We start from the raw sequence: 20,384 nt of genomic DNA, 5'->3' as shown, positions 1-20,384 counted from the left end.
ATGTTACAGGTTGCTAAGTTTAAGTCAAATTAGTAAAAATTTCATTAACGCCAATTCTTTTATAATAGTTTTATAACATTTATTTTGTGGCCTTAGCGTTCGAAGTGTAATCCAAATAATCCTAAGAGAATCATTAACAAAAATAATTTGTTTTTCAAATTCAAAATTTGCCACAAAGTTTCAATAAATAATAAATGGAACAGCGACATAGAATTTTGAATTACATTCGATAACTATTGTATTAGAGTATCGAGTGGTATCGCTAATCGATATGACAACAAATTTGTAATGTATGTGCGCTTAATGCAATAAATTTCAGATCCGGGTAACAAAGTTCTTCTTTCTTGCTTATTTGTTTTTTTGGGCAGTTCTCTAGCTGTAAATTTACTGGCGAGCGTTGATGATGTCAACGAACTCGGGCTTCAGAGAAGCACCGCCAACAAGGAAGCCATCGATGTCGGGCTTCTTGGCCAGCTCCTTGGCATTGGCAGCGGTCACAGAGCCACCATACTGAATGCGCAGAGAGTCGGACACAGCCTGGGAGACGTTCTCAACCAGCCATTTGCGCAGATAGGCGTGCACCTCTTGGGCCTAGACACAAAGTAAAGGAAGATTAATAAAGGAAACTAAAACAGTAAGGAGTAGTTAGGCTACCTGATCGGGAGTGGCGGTCTTGCCGGTGCCAATGGCCCACACGGGCTCGTAGGCAACCACAACGTTCGTCCAGTCGCGGATCTTCTTGGCGTAGGCGCACATCTGGCGAGCAACCACATCGTTGGTGTTGCCAGCCTCGCGCTCCTCGAGTGTCTCGCCAATGCAGGCAATGACCTTGAGGCCCTCGGCCAAAGCGTGCTCGGCCTTCTCGGCGATGAGTTCGTCGGACTCCTTGAAGATGGCACGACGCTCAGAGTGGCCCAGGATGACCCAATCGGCACCGATGTCCTTCAACATGGCGGGCGAAATCTCACCAGTGAAGGCGCCCTTGGCCACCTTGTAGGCATTCTGGCCGGCGACACCGATGCTGCAGGGCAGCAGGTTGCGTGCGTACATCAGATAGATGGCGGGGGCGCCGATTACGACCTCTGTGTTGGGGTCCAGCGAGGCAGCGCTGAGGGTCTTGGCGATCTCGGCAATCGACTTTTGATCGCCATTCATCTTCCAGTTACCACCAACGCAGAATTTACGGCCAGCCATGTTGCACCCGGTGTCTGAGAAATTTGCAAAAAACTGCGGGCGAAAGAGTTGTGTAAAACCAATTGAATTCAATTAGTACTTTCGAATTTTAGATAAGCTAATTCCAAAGTTAGTTTTTTTCTTTGATTGATAAGTCGCCGCAAATGCAATCGCAAAATTTCATCACTTTTACTTTAGCGGCACAGCGAGAAAAACACACCCACCTCGAATGTAATCAACTGATGTACTAACTAACCTTCTTCTGACCTTCGTACGTCTTCCATTGGCACTTGAAAAGCTTTGGAAAAACAGCTGTGAATTTGCCCACAAAAGCTTCCGACACCACACTTTTAAGCGCATCCAGCGCCAAGTCTTTGGGATTTTGGTTGTTGTCCGGACTAGATTTCGGCATCGTCGGATTTCTGTTGACCGTGTGGACACGTTGATTTGCCCTCCCTCTTGTCAAATTATAACAAACGTTTGATGAACCCAAAAACATGCTGCTCGACAAATAACATTTATTAATTTTGAAAGTCTGTAGAGTCATATTACAAAATAAATACGGCAAGCAATAATAACTAAGCTTGCTATTATTTGAAATTTCTTGCATACTTTTTAATGAGCGAAGACACAAACCCATCAAAAGCTCTAAGGTATCTTGAAGTGCGCTGGAATGTCACAGCTGATAGAACGATATTTTCAAGCATTCCATGCGATAGGTCTTAAAAAATACCTAACAACTTAAATACTTATCTAGTTTATTTTATTCGTATATTTTTAATCATTTTGTAAAAAAATTAAAAAATTTCGAAAATTATATTATTAATATTATTAATTAATATTTGAACTAAAAATCTGTATTTAAAAACAAAACAAATACTGTTTTTGAAATATTTTACATAATTCAAAAGATTTTTTTTTGTACAGCATTACATAATGAGAAGAAGTAATACGATATAGCCTTTGGATTATTATGGTTTTAGTATTTAATATATTTTTATTTGAATTGATCTTCAACTAAACATTTAAACTACACATATACATATACAAATACATATACATATATATATTTTGGTTTTCACAGACGTTCCAAGTATACTTTGATAAATACACATGCATATTATGGTACGTAGGATTAACTGCTTTCATATCATATAACATCCAAAAAGAGAAATTGTTTTCGTTTATCTTTATGGTTTATCTGTTTTGTTTTGTTTTGGTTGTTTTTTCTTTTCTATTCTTCTGGTTTGTTTTGTTGTTGGAAAACACGAGTATGCACAATATACAATAATTTGCTTAAATTCACTTTAAGTTTAACATTATTAGTTTAGGCATTAGTTCGAACAATTAACTAACATAATCGTAATGGAAAATAAATGCGCATAATTCACACTATAAAGCAACTGGAAACGATGCCACACATTGACTTCTACTTCTATATGTACTTGTAATTCGGATGAACTTAAAATAAAAGCTTTGACTTGCGAGTATTTGCCTAGAGTTTGCCTGCCGCTTGAGGATTAGTGCAAGGATTGGAAGGACTGGGAGTAGTCAGAGTTGTGGGTGGAATGACGGAAGCATTTTCCCGAGCACTGTTCCTGCACTGTGGTCAACTCTCAACGCTGGCGGCGACTAGCGAGGATGAGGACGACGCCGAAAGCGGTGTCAATGCATCGATGGTCAGTCGTGTTGTTGTTGTTGTTCCTGTTGCTGGAGCAGACGGAGGCGGAGGAGGAAGTGGTATTGAAGTTGGAGCCACAGTCGCAGTTGCATTGGCATCTTTGGACTGATTGCTGGCGTGGGGCTGGAACAGATTGAAGAGATTGGAATGCTGCATAAAGCTGCCCACCGACTTCAATGGACTGAAGAAATGCTCATGATTCCCACTCTGCACCGGCGGCGTCTGCAGTGGCTCCTCATAGCGATTGCTGAGATTATTGTTGTGCGTATCGCTGGACACATTCGAGCAGGTTGTATCGATGGAACTCATCAGCTTCTGTTCGCTAGTGCACGAGCATGAGCGGCTCTTCTTGCGTGAGTTGCGCGTCAACGCCGTCGACTTGCGATACTTTGGCTTGTGACCCGAGTTCGATGACATCGGATTCGTGGTGCCATCGATCACATAGACGGCACCGGGCATACTGGAGCGTGGCAGGGGCAAGCAGTGATCGCTGTTCGAGTTGACGGCCAGCAGCTTGGAGCGCAGCAGTTGCGGCAGTGAACCATTGCTGGGCGAGGTGCGTGTGGAGCTGGCATCGAGCTTCATTTCGAGCTTGAGTTCCCGTTGCAACTCCGTGGGCAGTTCGTTGTCCTGTGGCAGCCGCTGTTGGCTGTAGTAATCGGTGTCATCCGAGCGCAGTTTCTCCCGCATCACGCAGGCCAGTGAGCGTCGCAGCTCGACGGGATCAACACCCTGATAGTTGACGTTGTTGGGCGGCACAAAGACATCCTCGTACTCGAGATCCTCGGGCAGACTGATGCCATCCTCGGGTCCCGTCGAGTAGTTTTGATTATCGTAGGAAAAGGCGCTGTCACAACGTTGCGGCTGCTGCTGCTGTTGTGGCAACGATTGAGCTGCTGTCGCCGGCGCCGAGATGGAGATGCTGCTGTCGTGATCGCTGAGCTGTGCCGCCTGCTGCTTGGCACTGGGAAACTCGTAGCTCACCTCACCCAACTCGGCACCACTCGAAGCCTCCATAATGTTCCACATATCACGCTCAATGTCCGTGGAAGCGGTGACGGCAGCGGCCACCGTTTGATTGATGCTGTTCACACATGGAGTGAGCACTCCGCACTTGGGCAGCAGTTGCGAGTTCTTCAGCGCCTCCTGCTGCTGTCGCAGCCAAATGGGTGAATCTATAAGCAGCAAAAGGAGCAACATTAGCAGGGCACTCTTTGGGCATTAAAGTAGACGACGCGCACTCACACTCACCCACATACATGCGCGGCTGCGTGGAGCGCATATTGGAGTCCATCGACTGCAGACGATGCTGACTGGCCAGCGAGAAGCGATGCATCGCATCCGCCTGCTGATCAATGTCCACACCCATCAGCTTCAGCATGAGGTTCTTCAATGCCAGCCGAAAGTCTTTGAGGTGATAAGCGTACAGCACGGGATTCACCGCCGAATTGAGATGCGAGAGTATGATGCAGAAGAGCGTCAGCTTGGGATGCACATAGCAATCAGGACAAAAGGCCTTGATGCAGTTGATCGTGTACAGTGGAATCCAGCAGATCATGAAGAACAGCACAATAATCGACAGATTCTGTGTGGCCTTCACATCACGCTTGCGTGCAGCTCCAAGGACACGCAACATGGTTCCCGTGTGTCCTGCTCGCCCCGGAGTTGTCACCTGCATCTGAGCTGTCGAGGAGCGGCGACTGAGATCCGAAGCGGGATTCATGGTGACAATCTGACGCACTTGCCGTATGATCACGCGATAGATGTGCGTATAGAAGGCGAGCATCAGCAGTGCGGGCGTGATAATGGTGGCAAAGTAGAGAAACACCAGATAGTTGTAGTCCATCACCTCGACGAAGAGACACTCCTGATCGTGCTGGACGTCCGCATGCCAGCCGAAGAGCGGCAGGAAGCCCACAATGGTGCCAGCCACCCAGCACACAGAGATGATGACTGCAATGAATAAAAAGGGATGCACTGGATTAGCATAAAGACAATGTTGAAGCCCCTGCGATGTATTGTCAGTCTCCTTGACAGGCGCTGACGTCACTGCCACAGCAAATGGGGGATGAAAGTTAGTCGCTGTCTCCACTAGTCGCTGTTTAGTGACTCAACAAATGCTAATGACTATCACAAATGTGTGCTGATGCTGCTGCACTCTGGCCATGATATTGTTTGGCTTTGCATCCTCAGTGCATTGAACCATCTCATGCACCACCACCAACAGCAGTCAAATGACGCACATGCTCAACACACACACACTATTACACTAACTAACTAACACAGCATCACACACGCCATCAACCCGAAATCACTTAAGCTTAGTTCTGTCTCAGTCAGTGGCTTTTATGGCTATTGCCTTTGCCTTTACTTTTGCCTACCTCATCAATGATTAACCAAAAAACTTTATGTGTCTCGCCCAACACATTTTAATGCCTAACCAGCTAATTTTTTTTTGTCTATGTGGTGTGAGTATATATAAAATCTAGATAGTGCGAAAAAAATGTGTTGTCTTAAGTGTGCAAGGTTTACAACTAAATTATAAGACACTAAAATAACTTTCCCTATTCTTTGTTAGGTATTAGTTGCTCACTTTTTTAGCTCTACTTTATATTGGAACTATTATTTGATTTAAATAGTATTAAATAGTAAGACAGACTTTAATATAGTCATATAAGTTGATATATTTTTCTAAATAAAATGACCTTTACTATTAAATTGAATTGTAGAAAAAAATCCTAACAAAGTGATTTCATAATTGATTGATTGATAGTAATTTTATTAAGTTGTTTACTGCTGGAATACACTTGAAATAAACATCTATTTTCTGTACCACTTTAAATCTATAAAAGTCACTGATGATAATTAAATTAAATTCATAACTAAGCAGTAGAAAATAGTCCGTTTGATTTATAATAACTTCTAAAAGTTATTCTATATATATTTTATTTGTATGACCTAGACTTTAATAAGTACATATTTGGAATATCATGTTCTGTTTAAAGTCTACATAATACATAATATTTACATGTACATGTCAACCTTGGCAGTTTTATTTGCTGAATTATCAATATTAAATGAAGAATTAAATAGACCTATATTATTTATTACTACGTCTCTAGTATTTCAAAGTCAATCACTGACTAAATCCTCTTCCTTTAAAAATTTCTCTTTTCCCATATTTCTGTTCTGTTCTATTCAGCAACACGAGCATATTTAATAAACAATTTACAGAAAAAAAGGGCTATCTTCTCGACAGCTATCAGCTCTTTTGTTTCCAGCTGCCGCCTGCCACAAAAGCCGCAAGTTAAACATGACAGCTGGTTGCATGCGGGCAAAACAAAAGGCAATATGCAAGTAACGAGGACTAGTTGGCAATATGTTGATTTGTTGGTCATTAGCAGCGCTTTGTTGCAACCAAAAAGGCGAGACAATGGAAAGTGTATGAAAAGTAAAGATGCCTCTCCTCTTGGGAACTTACCAATGGCAGTGCGAGTGCGAACATTCCGGGAATAGGCCATCGGATAGAGGATGGCCCAATAGCGATCGACGGATACAGCAACCAGGCAGAAGATGGAGATGGTGCAGAGCACGACCAGCAACGAAACCGTGAAGAGACACGCATGCAGATTTTTGGGCAAACCAACCGAGGCCAAGATGGCAAATGGAACACCCAAGGAACCCACAAGAAAATCAGCCATGGCCAGTGAAACGATGTAGTAATTGGTGCGACGACGCAACTTTCGCTCACGGCGAAACACAATGATGACCATCAGGTTGCCAATGATGCTGAAGATGGCGACGAGCACCTCGAAGACGGTGTATGGAATGTTCAACTCGATGCCCTCCTGCACAATTGGTTTGGTCGTCGTCGCCTGATACTGTGAGATGGGCAGACTGATCCATTCCTTGGACTGCTTGGACGTGGAGAAGGCAAAATCGCTGTACGAGAAAAATCGAAACTCGGACATGGTTTCGATGTAGTTTCTTTCTCTCTCTCTCTTTCTGGAATTGACTAATTAATTGTGGTGTGTGTTTTTTTTTGTGTATTTCTTTTCTGTTGTTGTTTTCAATTATGTTGTGCGGTGAGGCGCGTTGCTTTTAATTGACTCTGCAGAGGGGCATGGACATAAATAACACATGTTGCAAGTGCACGTTGCGCATACGCCATGTTCGCCGTGTAAACTTTCTGTTCGTTGTCCCACAGCAACAACGCGTCCTTCATGTAGCTGAAAGTGAAAAGAAAAAAGAGCAAAACAAGAGAGTGAGAGTGAGTGAAATTAATCATTGTTCGGCACGTTTACACCACGATATTGTATCGAGAGTATATATATAAGTAATTGTGGCAATTTTTTAGTGCAATAAATTGATAAATATTTGCCAAAAATACGCTCAGCAGTCGATAACAGCGCCAGCTTGTTGTCTAAAAATATACAACAACAACAACAACGAGAACAACAACACTATCTATTTATCTAGCTATCAGCTTTTGTGGCTGCTTCGCGTGCTGCGACCAAAAGGCCAAAACAAATGAACTCGCTTTAGCAGCGCTTGCACAGGATGCGCGACTTGTTTACCGCAAGTTGAGCATGAAAGTGCAGCAAATTGTGGCAAGCGAAGCGTGCGGCAAACGTTCGCACTTTAGCTCTCGCTTTTGCATCAATCAAGCGTTGACAACGAATTTTGAGAGGGCGCGAGCGCGGCATGAAAACGTTTTCCATTTAATTGGCCTGCCAGAGCGTTGTCCTTGGCGATTTATCAGCAAATACTCGCAAACAAACATGTGAGTGCAGCTAAGTGAATTTTGTGGTAACTGACTCTCAAAGCAAATGGCACACTTCATCATCAAAGCGAGCGACACTTTAAGTGGGCTGCTCTCTAACTACCCTCTCTTTCTCTCTCTTTCTATCTCCCTCTTCAACTGTCTCTCCTAACAGTTAGAGAAAAGGCTTGTCAAATTAACGCTGCGCTTTGGGGCCAAACGGACATGTCATAAACGATTGCCGTTCATTTATTGGCCCTTGGAATTTATTACTTATTTTGGTCTTAGCCAAATCGACCCTGTGACGCTCCTTCCCTCCTCCTCCTCTTTGCTCCCCTTTGTTGCTACCCGTTCGCTCTCTCGCTCTCTCTCTCTCTGGGGGGAGCTGTGCTGGTTGCGTGCCGATGTCGGTCATTTTGCCGTAAGTCGTTTTGCGTAATTGGCTTTTGTCTAATTAATTCATTTTGAATGGCATTTACAACGTTGTTCAACAGGCAGCAGCACTCGCTAGTTGGCAACAAGGAGTCGCCAGCTATTGTAAAGTGGCATTTGGTATTCGAATTTGAGAGGGAAAAGATCGGGGGGAGGGAAGAGGTCTGCGCCCTTGTCCATTTCCATAGGCATTCGCATTTGTATTCCAGTTAAAAAGCAGCTCAAACAATCAGCAAATGGTCAATTGTTAACCTTTCTGTCGCCATCGCTGTTCGATGTTCGAAGCTTTGTTGCTGCCGTCTGTATTGATTTAATTAATTTGGCTAATACAATTAGCGCCTTTGGCCTTCTGTTTACACTTTAATCAATTGCGTGCGAGAAATTTCAAAAGTCTTGTTGCTTGTCCCAGTTGCCAGTTCAATGCACCAAGCACCCGCAACTTTGATTTGTTTGAAGTCATTTGATATGCAATATGAAACGCTTTCAATGACAAGCATAATTAAAAACGTTGCCTAGGACACAAAACACAAGACACACACACCAACACACATACATAGTCGGTGTACGTGAGTGGCAAATCAATTCCTTGTGGTCTCCCTTGTGACACAGACCTTGGGCCCAGCAGCTCGGCAGCTTCTCTATGCGGACATACACTGCGTATGCGTAACACACACATAACCATAACTCATACGCCCCCATGCGCAACCCTTTGAACTGTGCTCAACTTCTTCTTTCACTTTTTTTTCCGTTTTGCGTGCTTTCATAACCATAAAATCAGATGATGAAGATGACATTGTGGAATCGTGTTCTTCCCTTTCGCTGCTCAGTTGCAATTGCAGCTGCTGTCAGCATCAGCTGCAAAGTGGCTCTTAACACGCTTTGGCCTTGCTATCGAATCTCTTTTTTTTTTTTGGCAAACACTCGAAAAGTGCTCCCAACTGGCTGCATTTATCTTAATGCATTCTGCTTGCTTGCCCTCTGACTCTCTCCCCCCTTTCCTCCCTCATCCTTTGTAGTTTCGCGCGAATGAATTTTCTCTGCAACTGCTGCTTGCAGACCTAGAAATGATTCATAGCATAATTCTACATTTAAACTCGGATAGAGCCACTTAATTATTTTTGCTTCAACTTTGCAATGATTCAGTCATAAAAATAGCGCAAATTCCAAGGTTCATTTAATCGTTAATAAGGCAAATAATAATACTAAAGCAACTGATAATGGCAAGGCATAACTCTGCCACATTTTGAAACTTTAACTGCAACTCGTATAAATACCATTATATTTTCAATGCAATGAGTTTCATTGCCTGCAAATATGGAGCAAGATTAGCTGCAATAATGAAAAGAAAAGAAATGAAATGAGTGTTCAGCAATGTGGTTTATATGTATGTTCAATGTGGTTTATATTCACCCTCTGAATTACCATATAAGAATACATTTGAAAGCTATTGGTACCGGGTATAAAATTAACATAGAAAAAAGCTACAATCGAGCGTGCAAAACAGTGCGGTATTCATTTTAAAATAGACCACATTAATATACCACAAAAATATTACAAATATACCCAAGGCTACTTTTGGTATAATGATATAGTACTGCATGCAAAATATATCAAAAAGAGCAAAATATACCAGATTGTCAGCAAAAGCACCTAAGCCCCGTAGAAAAAGGCGTTTTTTCCCATACAAAAGTATTTCTTAAACAACTTTTCCGATCGACAGGCAGACAGACCGTCGTTGACGCTGCTCAAGAATATATTATATATACTTTATAGGGTCGGAGATGCCTCCTTCTGCCTATGCCATACTCTTCCTGAAAGCACAAATTTATAAGACCCGTTTACCTTATGAGTAGCGGGTATAAAAATAAATCAAAAGAATTATTAGAATGAATTCTTTTTTATATCAACAGCCCATTAATTGCTCCAACTTTTATACTGTTTTTCTTAGGTTCTTCTGGAAGCAAATATATACTTAAATGCGAATACCTTAAATTCCCATATTTGAGCCTTTAAAAAGCAATTAAGAAGCACTTCTATCGGCATGCCAAAAATATGTACCCTATGCATATTCTTTGCAGTTCAAATTTGCTTTTTTAGCTTACTCATCACGCAGAGTCATTAATTTTTGTGTTTAATTTAAAAATAAATACAAGTGGTTTAGCGCGACTTTGGTGTAGCTTGACTTAGAGCTAAACCTAAACCTATTTTAAACAAAATTGATTGCTACTTCAACATTGTTATGTTTGCTTTAAATCACAACAAGTTGTGAATAATTGTTGAATTCTTAAAGTCGAAAATATTCTTTTTATATTGAAAAGAAAAAAGGAATAAAATAGCCACCTAAAACAATTGCAATTCAAACTCGGCAAGAGAAATGGTTTATGGTAATAGGGAAAACATGAGTAACAAATGAATTGTAATTAATGAATTGCAGCTGTTGGACTAGGATGCTATTTGGATTGAAATCGCATTTATCTTGACTTCAATTCGTTTGGTATTTAAGGGCGAGAGTAAGGGAGAGAGATGAGAAAGAGAGAGAGTGAGAGTGTGACAGACTATCTTCACTTTAATTCGCTTGGCATTTATAATAGAGTAGTGGAGGGAGATAGAGAGTGAGTGAGAGAGAGAGAGAGAGAGAGAGCGGGAGAGTTAGAGTGACAGATTAGAGAGAGAGTCAGTGGAGTAGCGTGTGCAGTTAATGAGTTTTAAAACTGAATGAACCCAATGAGTAATCGCAGTTGAATCTGAAAGCTAAAAGCTGCTGCTTGCCGTCTGGGATTGCGTATCATGAATGAGAATGCCGTCGCAATAGGAATTCATATGAATTCACTGCGAATGGGGCAGCAATAAAAAAAGGGCTCAAATGGAGATTGAGAGAGAGCGACAGCACACGACGATGCCTTATCAACAGAGTTAATCAGAGTGACATATGTATTATCAATGTACTATATATTATGTAGCTACATCGGAAGTATGCATTATAATGAACAGACATTTATTTGTTTTGGGTATTTTGGTATTTGCTGTTTACATGTTGACATCACGTGAGCCGTGTTGCAACTGCCTTTTACCGTTGCAGTTGTTGTTGCTGCTGCTGCGAACTACGCAATTCGAATCGCAACTGGAATTGCAATTGGCGACAGACGTGCGACATCATGACGTAGCTAGTTTACTTTGGACTATCCCATCACTCAAGTAGCTGCCTTTCCCTTACCTCTCCCCTCTCCCCCGTTTTCTGGTGGCATGTGCTGAGCGGCACATGTGACGCGCTTCCCATGTCAGCGACGGGGCAAATAAACGAAGCGAGGCGTTCGTCTGCTGGCCTTAGATAAATATGCGCAACAGTGTTAAGCGAGTGAGTAAGCAGTGAGGACAGAGGACAAAGGAGAGAGAGCAAACAACACATGTGCACAAGTGATAATTTCGGCAATTGCTAAAGGTAGCAGAGGCTAAGCACTCCCCTCTCCTCCACTCTCTCCCTCCTCTTTGGCAATTGGTGATTTGTTGTACATTGTCCTGTCAGGGGGCTCACATGTTGCTATCAGCAATTGCTCATCAATTGTTCACATATTTCAATTGCCAGCAACAACAACAACAGCAACGAGTTGTTATCGGCTTTGGTGTAAACATATAAGTAAATTGCACGTAATTAAATGTTATGAATTTGTTATCAATCTCCAGCCATTTTTCTATGCTAGTTTCCATTTCCTAGCCTAATTTGCAATTCATATTGCAAGATGAAAAGTCCAGTGAATTGATTAGTTTCTCTTCTAGTGAAGCCTTGTGCCTTGACACATGACACTCGACTCCAAATCAATCAAACAGCATGCGACAAAGCCTGCTCCTAATGCCAACTTGAGTATTTCACAATATTTGGCAAAAGCTCCCATCCACCATCAGTTCCCATGAGGTTGGCCCATGTCTCCGCTGCGTATGAGTAATATTCTATGCTTCAACTAATTTCACAACAAGCTCTGTGTTCTGGGCATTGCTTCCGATGGAAACCATAAAGCCGCTCCCTCACACACACACACACACAAACATAACAGAAGCCTCTCGTTGTTGCTGTTGTCGACTCTTTTGTGTAATTGCAGAGGCCGCAAGTTGTGGCCCATTAAAAGAAGCTGTGATTGAATTCGCCTTCAGCTTACGCTTCAAGAGTCACCAAAAGTCACCAAGCAAATCCATCATACCCAATCCCAATCCCAATCCCAGTGCCTTAATCCTACTCCAATAGACTCTTTAAAGCTGGCCTGCCAAAAAGTCCGCTGCCAAGGACACGGCAAACAAACGCCGAGTCGTGACTTTGCATAAGAAAGCGCAAAGTGAAAGCGAAAGCAAAGTCGTCTTTTTTGTGCCTGCTTATCCGATTTTTGCGATGGGCGTCCAGTTAAACACTTTAAGAGGATAACGACTAAAAACCTTAAGAACAAGAGGAAAAGACACAAACCAAGCAAATATTTACAGAAGCAATAAAGATTCTATTGATGTTTGCTTGTTTTACAATATGGGAGAAGGATTCGCTTCCATGCACTGAATTGGCCTTTCATTGACATTGGGATACTTCTTCTACGTATGTTTGTGATACAAAATGGCAAATGACAATTGGGTGCCACCTTGGCATTCTCATTCCCATTCCGAATCCCATTTATATTTGCACCCACATCCCAGAGAGCAGAGAGACAGCGCACACATCGTTTGCATTTTTGTTGATTTTGGCGCAATGACACGCATCTCGTTACAGTTGCCAGTCGACCCTCAGACCCTCTCTCCCTCTGGGCCTCGCCTTGGCTATTTGCGCAGCAGTTTGTCCTAGACATCCTCTGTCCACAAAACATGAAAATGCGTCTGAGGAGCATGAGAGAATGCCACACAGAGTCACAGCTCTAGAGAAGTTGAGAAGCCAAAAGCCAAAGCCGCTGCTGACAAGTCAGCTTATGAACATCTCCTGTCAGCTAATGTGGATTCTGCACTTTTCCACATGACAGCTCGTAAATTTTCACGTTTTACAACTGTGTTCCTGGCAATGGAGTAATGATTAAACTGCGTCTATTTGTTAGCTACACTGCCACACAGTTCATCTCACACTGCCTTATTCTATATTAATAAACTCACTCTCCATTCTTCACCAGAATTATTCGAGCATCAGGAAAACAAAAGGAAAACAAAGCAAGTTATGAGGGAACATTTATTATAGTTACTGCTAATATTATATTAGTTGCTTTCATTAACTATTATTTTGCAGAGTCAAACACTTTTTGATATACATGGGAAAATATTCTCTTTTAAAGACAATCCAAATAATTATTTATTTGAATATCAATTTACTGCCCTTTATTTATTTGCATATTAATGATTTACTTTATAGCATATTAATGAGAGTCATTCATTATTGTTATGTAGAACAACTTATTAATTTGCTTATTAAGATGCTCCTCATTTGTGGAAATATATAAAAATATATAAATGAATGAAAATATAATAATAATAAATTTTATTGATATGAACTTTAGTTACTTTTATATAGTAAACATAAATTGTTATATTTTTCTACTTAAGAGTTGCAATTCATATGAAATTCAATCATATTTTAGACACCTAATTTGACCATTAAGTGTAAATAAAATAAAGAATAATAATCTAGTAATATTTTATAATAAGTAATAAGAGACTTTTTGAAATAGAGACATAAATGCTTTATACAGATTTAAAAAAAAAAAAAATGTTATTGGTAAAATTTGATCACTCTCAGTTAAAGAACTGACTCAACAAATAGATTATATATATTTGTATATTCAATAAATAAAAGGAGAATATAATTTTTGTAGTCTAATTTTATTTATTGAATATCAACGATATATAATCTAGTCAGTCCCTTAACAATAAATATAAGTGAAGCATATCATTTTTATAGTCTACTTTTATTTATTGAATCTTTTATTTTTTTTTTTATTAACAAATCAAAGCAATTCACATTGTACTTAAAACATAAACAAAATGTTCTAAAGGCAAATCAAAAACTAGCTTAATTTTGTCCACTATTCACAGTGTGCACTCAGCAAAACGTTGACTTTTCCCCGTCGACAGCATATTGAAATGTTTTGTCAACAGTGTCTGCTGTCAGTTTGCGGCCCGAAACTGTCATAAGTCAATGGCTGCGAAATGAGCGTTTGCTCGGCAGTTAAATTTAATTACAATGCCCAAAAGCGGCCATTCGCCAATTGTTGTAACTGGAGAACGGGCAACTGTGGGCAGCTGTGCAAGAAGATGGGAGGAGAAGGGGAACGGAGGGGCATCGAGGGACGTCAGAGTCGAGAGCTAATGATGTGTGGGGCAATGCGGAGGCGCTTCATTAACGGCGTCACAAGTACGTGACCTCCTGACCATTGGGGTAGGCAAGGAGCAAGGACTGTAGTTAAAACTAAAACCATTTCAACAAGTGGCGCACTTTGTTGAAACTTAATAAGTCCTGCCACTGTACACTGTGAGAAATTGCTAAGCCAACTCTCGAAGTAAATCCTCTTATCAAGTTTTTATTTTCTTCGTCTGCTAGCGCAAAAGTTGCTCATTTCCGGCGGATGTGATTCGCAAGTGAAAAAAGAAAGAAAAATATTAATGCGAGCTGCGTGCTGCGAGGGACAAGAAAGGGGTGTGTTGAAGAAAGCGCGACTGCGATTGGGATTGGAATTGGAATTGCGTTTTGCGATTGCGTTGGGCCACCTGGGCAGCTAATCTCCACAGTTGAAAGTCATTAAACACATTTGATTGCCTTGCAGCTGAGCAACAAATTGAGCGGCATTTGCATTTAAACGATCCACGATTCTTTATTTTTATATACGAGTATGTATGTGGAAGCCAACGCCAAATTGGCAGCCATAACAATGGCCAATAAAAATTATTATTAAAATGTCATTTCATTTAATGTTTGTATATATTTTGTTTCATTCTTTCTTTTTGTACTTTGTTTATATCTGTTATTCTTTTTTGACAAATCTGACAAATGGCTGTGTGACGTTAGAGCCAAGGATTGGTCAAAGCGAGGCGACGTGCTATTGTTCAGGTACGCCATGGCGTCCGATCGTTAATATATTTCGAATATTTCATATTTCATTTTTGGGTGGTTTGCTCCCCGTTTGCCAAAATTGGGGTGGTGATGAAATGAGTCATCTAGCTGGCTAAATAAATAAATAACAAATATTCTTGGATAGTGTTAAAAGTCGAAATTAACACGTTGCCTGTGAGTGTGTCAGCTATTTATGAATGTGCTGCGTTGAATACTTTTGGCGAGTACTGTGCGTAATTCAAGCTTATGATTTATTTCGCACACATGATTAATTAAGCCAGCAGACAAATCGCTTAACATGGATCAACTAAATGAGTGACTGAGTGACTGATTGACTGACTGACTGACTGATTGATTGACTGACTGACTGTGTGCGGCAGCAATTACGCTCAATATTAATGTGCAATGTGTGCACTGACGAATTTCCCAGCACATCATATTCGACTTTTGCCTCCACGTGCAGCTGACTCTTGTGTGTGTGTGTGGGTCTCTGTGTGTGTGCTTGTGGGGGTGTCTAGTGATTGGTTGCCAAAAAGGCGGCGACACAAATGTGTGGCAATGATGTGCTGCTGTCCGCATGTGGCGAACTTCCTCCTCCATCCATCCACGTAACGAGACACATCTTTATTTTTGTAATATTTTAATCAAGCATCGGCACGACTACAAAACGCAATTTGCCACAACTCAAGTAATCCACTTTAGACGACACAAGCATACACTACATCTATCTATCTCTCTCCCACTCTACCCCACTAATCCCCACAGCCAGTAGCAAACTGCAAGCGAGCAACAACAAAGTGGACTGCATTATTATGAAAGTTTATATGAGGCTCAGCGGCAAATGGAAAGTTATGACTAAGGCAAGGAAATGGAAATGCTTCAGGGGTAGTTGTTGTTGCTATGCCAATTTCTATGCTGATCAATAGACAGCATTCAAAAGGTTGCTAAGTGCAGAGCATTCTATATATATGTATGTGATTTCGGGGAATTCTTTGCAGCTAAATAAATGATTAAACAAATATTTGTGCAACACTTTAAAGTGGCTCTTAAAGGTGTCAAACTCAAATGGCATGTAAATAAAAAGCAGGCGAGCGACCAGAGCAAAGGTCACATGGTCAGCAAGGAGTACAGTGTGTGTGTATGTGTGTGTGTGGCAAGCATGTGTCTTCTGTGTGTGTGCGTGTGGCAGCTTAACTGCCCGCAACGTGCCACAGACACAAGCTACAAGCTGCACGCCGTCGTCGACATCGTAAAGGGTGCCATTAAAGTGGCCAAGTGCTGTCAACATTAGCTCTGCCACGCCCCAACCGCCCACACCTTCAGCGAACCGCCTGCGAGCAGCGTTTTATCCTTGGGGATTGTGCCAGGCATCCATCATATTCTGTTCTTGTGCGAATGAACGTGCTGTCAAAATATTGACACTCGCTCTTTAGTTAACCCGAAGGTCAACTGCACATTAATTGCACAGCAGCAACATTTAGGGGCGTATCATATATGTATATAACATATGCGTATATGTTGCATGCCACAATAATAAATCTGCAACACTTCGCAGCCTCAATCAATTTATGGCACATGCCAATTTGCCATTGCAATTAGCAGCATAGTTATTTTCTAATTGAATGTTAATTGAAGTGTTCAAAACTTTTCGTTCGATTCGATTCGGTTTTCGGTTTGTTTGTTTGCCAATGGCGAACATGCTAAAATCGACGGCTGTTTACGGATTCGTGACTTACTTTTAATTCAAATAATCAAAACCAAATCAGACTTGTCCACTCTGCCTCAGCTTGTTGTGCGGTTTTTTTGGCAACAGTTACAAGAGCAATAAACAGCATAAGTAAACAAAAAACAAATAAACAGTCGAAATTTGCCGCAAACAAACTGGAAATATCTCTCGCAATCTCATCTCGCTCATTTTGCAGGTTGACGAAATGTGCTTTTATATACATATGTATATTTAAAATATTCATCAATGAGCTGGTGTCATGTCGTACCAAGTAAATGTGAGTGTAGCTCAGCTCAATTCCCTCAGACAGGCACTAATAAGTCCAACATTGCGCATTCGCACCGTTGCACACACAACGCAGTTCAAGCTCAAAATAAACGCATAAGAGCTCGTGGCAAGTGTCTAAAGATAGCAGCCAAATGCCAGATGTATTTTAAAAGGATTATTTGGTTTATTTTTCCATATGATTTATAATAAATAAATCATGTTTCATTGAAGCACAAACCGCACAAACCGGAAGCACAATGCCAAATTCTAAGCAATTATTCAACTTAAGAGCAGTGCAGATAACTCAGTTTAATTAGAACAACGAAAATTTGTCATGTTTATGTTTAGCTGATAAACTGCTCAAAAATAAATGCGAAATGAACTGTAGCAAAATAAATGATGAAGTCATTTGTCATGCCATCGAATTTATGAATGGAATGTGCATATTTTTATCAATATTTTATTTAAATATTCATTATTTATAATGCAATATTTATATGCAGTATGGCAAACATATTTATTTAATATTTATAATACAATATTTATATGCATTATAGCAAACATTTTTATTTAAGTAGAAAGGGAGTGCTCTCTATCTTAATGCTTGGAACTATCTGCATCTGCATTTATGATTGCATTTTCTAAAGTGTGCACTCGATGCACGTTGGGCATTTGGGAGGCTTAACCGGAAACTTTTAATTTAATTAATTTATACACAAAGGCGCAATCAACAGAAGACGATTGCGATTGCGAATGCGAATGCGAATGCGAATGCGAATGCGACTACAAAATGTCAGGCAGAGCCCCTTCGACCGCAGTGAATGCATGTGAAATTGCGGTTACCAGCGAGGGCAGCGAATGCATCTGTGAGATACACGCAGCTATATTGAGAGATAGATAGATAGAAAGACAGACAGAATGTGAATGCTTGCCCAACTAGCTTTCAAGATGATTTGCCCTGGCATTGCATTTGGCTAGCATTTTGCTCGATTTGTTTTGAGATATGCGAACAGTTTTTGCCCATAATTCAAATAGCAGCGGGAGCTGATCAACTGCTGCGTCTGCCAATTCTTCCTGGGACTTGGGGGCGTATGAGCAATGGCCTTCGTGCTGGCAACAGGTGAATTTGCGTTTTCTTTTGGCATTTCCCTCGCATGTACTTTAGTTGCTTTCAGTTGATTCAGTTGTGCCGACTACAGATGAATTGCTTTTTTCTGCCACAAGCGAGTGAGCGAATGAAAGAGAGAGAGCGCACTCGATTGACCGGACGGAAGCCGCAATTAGCAATTAGCAACATTATTAATTTATCAAAAATCAACTAAGTGGCAAACGACGACTCAAACAAAACGCAACGCAACGCAGCGTTCAACGTTCAACAGGTCAGCAACAGGTGACTCGAATATAAATATTTACATTAAGCATAATATCAGTTTACTACGCTTCTTCCCCCTCTCTCTGTCTCTCTTCTATCTATCTAACACATTCTCCCATCCTATTTTTATTGATTTTTTTTACTGTCCGTTCCCTTCTTTGTAGCATATGTTTAATGTATGCAAATATGAGCAGACAGAGCAATTAGAATGGTCAGTATATGGATAATAACTACAGCTGTAACCTTCAGTAATCCAATTTGCGATGCGCAGGAAATAAAACCAAACACATCAAAAAAATAAAAAAACAAGCTGTAGCCGGATTCGACTTCAAATAAAATTAGAATACGCATAAACTCATCACGATAAAATTGTTTAAGCAAACAGTGAAATAAATGTGTTACCTGAAGTTTCTAATTGTATTTGTTGCAAAGTTTTCCACACACACACAGACACAAGATTGCTTCACTTTTCATATATTTTATGAACAGTCGATAAATAGTAGACTGCAATGGTTTATCCACAATAATAACAAAAACAACACTTCCGGAAGCAGGTTTTCAATTTCACTTTAGTGGCTCCTAATTAGTGTGAATTTTTGCAACAGCCACAGCGGTTGGATGAGGGGGTTAAGCAGGGGGATTCACTAGAGGGAGGCAGACAAAAGAGTTTCTCGGTGGCTGACACCTGTTGCTTGAATTAAACTCGAAACAAAAAAAACTTCAAATGACGCGCGATTGGCGCGCTAATTCAATTGACACTTTGACTTCGATTTGGATTTAAATTCGAATTTGAATTTAAGTTTGGCACGGCACTCGTCACTTTGCAATAAATAAAGTTGATGGAAAACTTCAGTTTGGCGTCGTTTTCATTGACAACTTATATTTGTGATGAATTCTTCAATTCGATTCGTATTCATATTCATATTCGCTTTCGCACTGGAATTCGTATTCGCATTTGAATTTGGAATTTGATTTTGATTTGGAATTGGTTATGGAGTTAGCTTTTTATTAAGTTTTATTATTTGTTGCTTTTTGTAATTATTCTTTATTTTTTTTATTCGCGTTTATTATTTATGTTTTGTGTTGGCACATTCGCGCCTCTGCTGCGAAATTCATCCGCGCTGCCCAACGCTCGATGGCAAAATGCGCAAACAATTTGCTGGGATACGGCGTTATTTGCCGCCGGATAGCAATAGCAATACAATATACACGTAGTAGCATAAGCTAACGCGATAGCCGTAGGGAACGTAGGCTGCGACTCGGACTGCGACTTCGGCTGCGACTGCGACTGCGGTGACGACGACGCCGGAGACGACTGCGACTGTTGTTGTGACTTTGCGACTGTTGCGCAGCGTTTGCTCGGCAACAGCCCGACGCGGATTCGACTGGATTCGGGCAGGCGAGAATCCCCCACAGTTCCCACATCCCATTGCCATTGCCAGAATGTTGAATACACTCACACAAACACTCACACACTCACTCACACACATTAATTTTGTACTCGGTGGTGAGTTTCGGGATGATTGTTCTATGGCTGCTTCCATTTGAAGTTCGCACTTGCCTCAATAACATAAAAAGACAAGCCGGAAAAATCGACGTATGAATGTTTATTGTATTCGCTTTTTAGTAGCGCATAAAATTCGCCCGCAAATCTGTGTATTAAGCATACGCCATGCTGGCCGACATCGTCTGCGCTACTGTGGCGTTTATTTTTGGGTTGCTCGTTGTAAATCGCTCTTCTTTTACATTCTCAGGGCCGCCCCCCCAAAAATATATATCAATAATGTATAAATATCTAATTTAGATATACACAAATCTATATTTCGATTTCGTCATTGTTGTACTTTGACATTTTAAATGAACGAGCGCGACTGTCAGAATTGGCGGCACTTTCAATCAGCATCGACA

The 20,384-nt window shown here is 41.0% G+C and overlaps 2 protein-coding genes across 4 annotated transcripts; both read right to left on the bottom strand.

The window, feature by feature from the left end:
* Positions 1–54: 54 nt before the first annotated feature.
* On the bottom strand, positions 55–1,678 carry LOC132787460 (triosephosphate isomerase). Of its 2 annotated transcripts, none has more exons than XM_060794503.1 (3): positions 1,430–1,678; positions 655–1,227; positions 55–591 (listed from the first exon to the last, which is right to left on the bottom strand). In XM_060794503.1, the coding sequence occupies exons 1-3, from the start codon at positions 1,670–1,672 to the stop codon at positions 385–387; spliced, it is 1,023 nt and encodes a 340-aa protein (XP_060650486.1). In that variant the 5' UTR covers positions 1,673–1,678; the 3' UTR covers positions 55–384. The 2 variants fall into 2 exon arrangements, with proteins under 2 accessions (XP_060650486.1, XP_060650487.1); XM_060794504.1 differs by having other exon boundaries at positions 1,398–1,670.
* Positions 1,679–2,153: 475 nt separating this feature from the next.
* On the bottom strand, positions 2,154–19,774 carry LOC132785393 (uncharacterized). Of its 2 annotated transcripts, none has more exons than XM_060791478.1 (4): positions 18,879–19,774; positions 6,336–7,083; positions 4,100–4,807; positions 2,154–4,029 (listed from the first exon to the last, which is right to left on the bottom strand). In XM_060791478.1, the coding sequence occupies exons 2-4, from the start codon at positions 6,823–6,825 to the stop codon at positions 2,783–2,785; spliced, it is 2,445 nt and encodes an 814-aa protein (XP_060647461.1). In that variant the 5' UTR covers positions 6,826–7,083; positions 18,879–19,774; the 3' UTR covers positions 2,154–2,782. The 2 variants fall into 2 exon arrangements, with proteins under 2 accessions (XP_060647461.1, XP_060647462.1); XM_060791479.1 differs by having other exon boundaries at positions 4,106–4,807.
* Between the last annotated feature and the right edge of the window lie 610 nt (positions 19,775–20,384).

Source organism: Drosophila nasuta, chromosome 2R, assembly GCF_023558535.2.
Source record: "Drosophila nasuta strain 15112-1781.00 chromosome 2R, ASM2355853v1, whole genome shotgun sequence".
NCBI lineage: Eukaryota > Metazoa > Arthropoda > Insecta > Diptera > Drosophilidae > Drosophila > Drosophila nasuta.
The sequence above is the reverse complement of the archived record's forward strand: the minus strand, read 5'-3'. Positions and strand labels throughout refer to the sequence as shown.

Bases quoted from the DNA above. Each gene is read 5' to 3' on its own strand.
- LOC132787460 (XM_060794503.1), bottom strand. From the start codon at position 1,672: ATGTTTTTGGGTTCATCAAACGTTTGTTATAATTTGACAAGAGGGAGG. The intron at 1,228-1,429 runs GTTAGTTAGTAC...TTTCGCCCGCAG, and splicing joins CGTACGAAGGTCAGAAGAAG to TTTTTTGCAAATTTCTCAGA. The intron at 592-654 runs GTAGCCTAACTA...CTTTGTGTCTAG, and splicing joins AGACCGCCACTCCCGATCAG to GCCCAAGAGGTGCACGCCTA.
- LOC132785393 (XM_060791478.1), bottom strand. From the start codon at position 6,825: ATGTCCGAGTTTCGATTTTTCTCGTACAGCGATTTTGCCTTCTCCACG. The intron at 4,808-6,335 runs GTAAGTTCCCAA...TATTCATTGCAG, and splicing joins TCGCACTCGCACTGCCATTG to TCATCATCTCTGTGTGCTGG. The intron at 4,030-4,099 runs GTGAGTGCGCGT...TGCTGCTTATAG, and splicing joins GCGCATGTATGTGGGTGAGT to ATTCACCCATTTGGCTGCGA.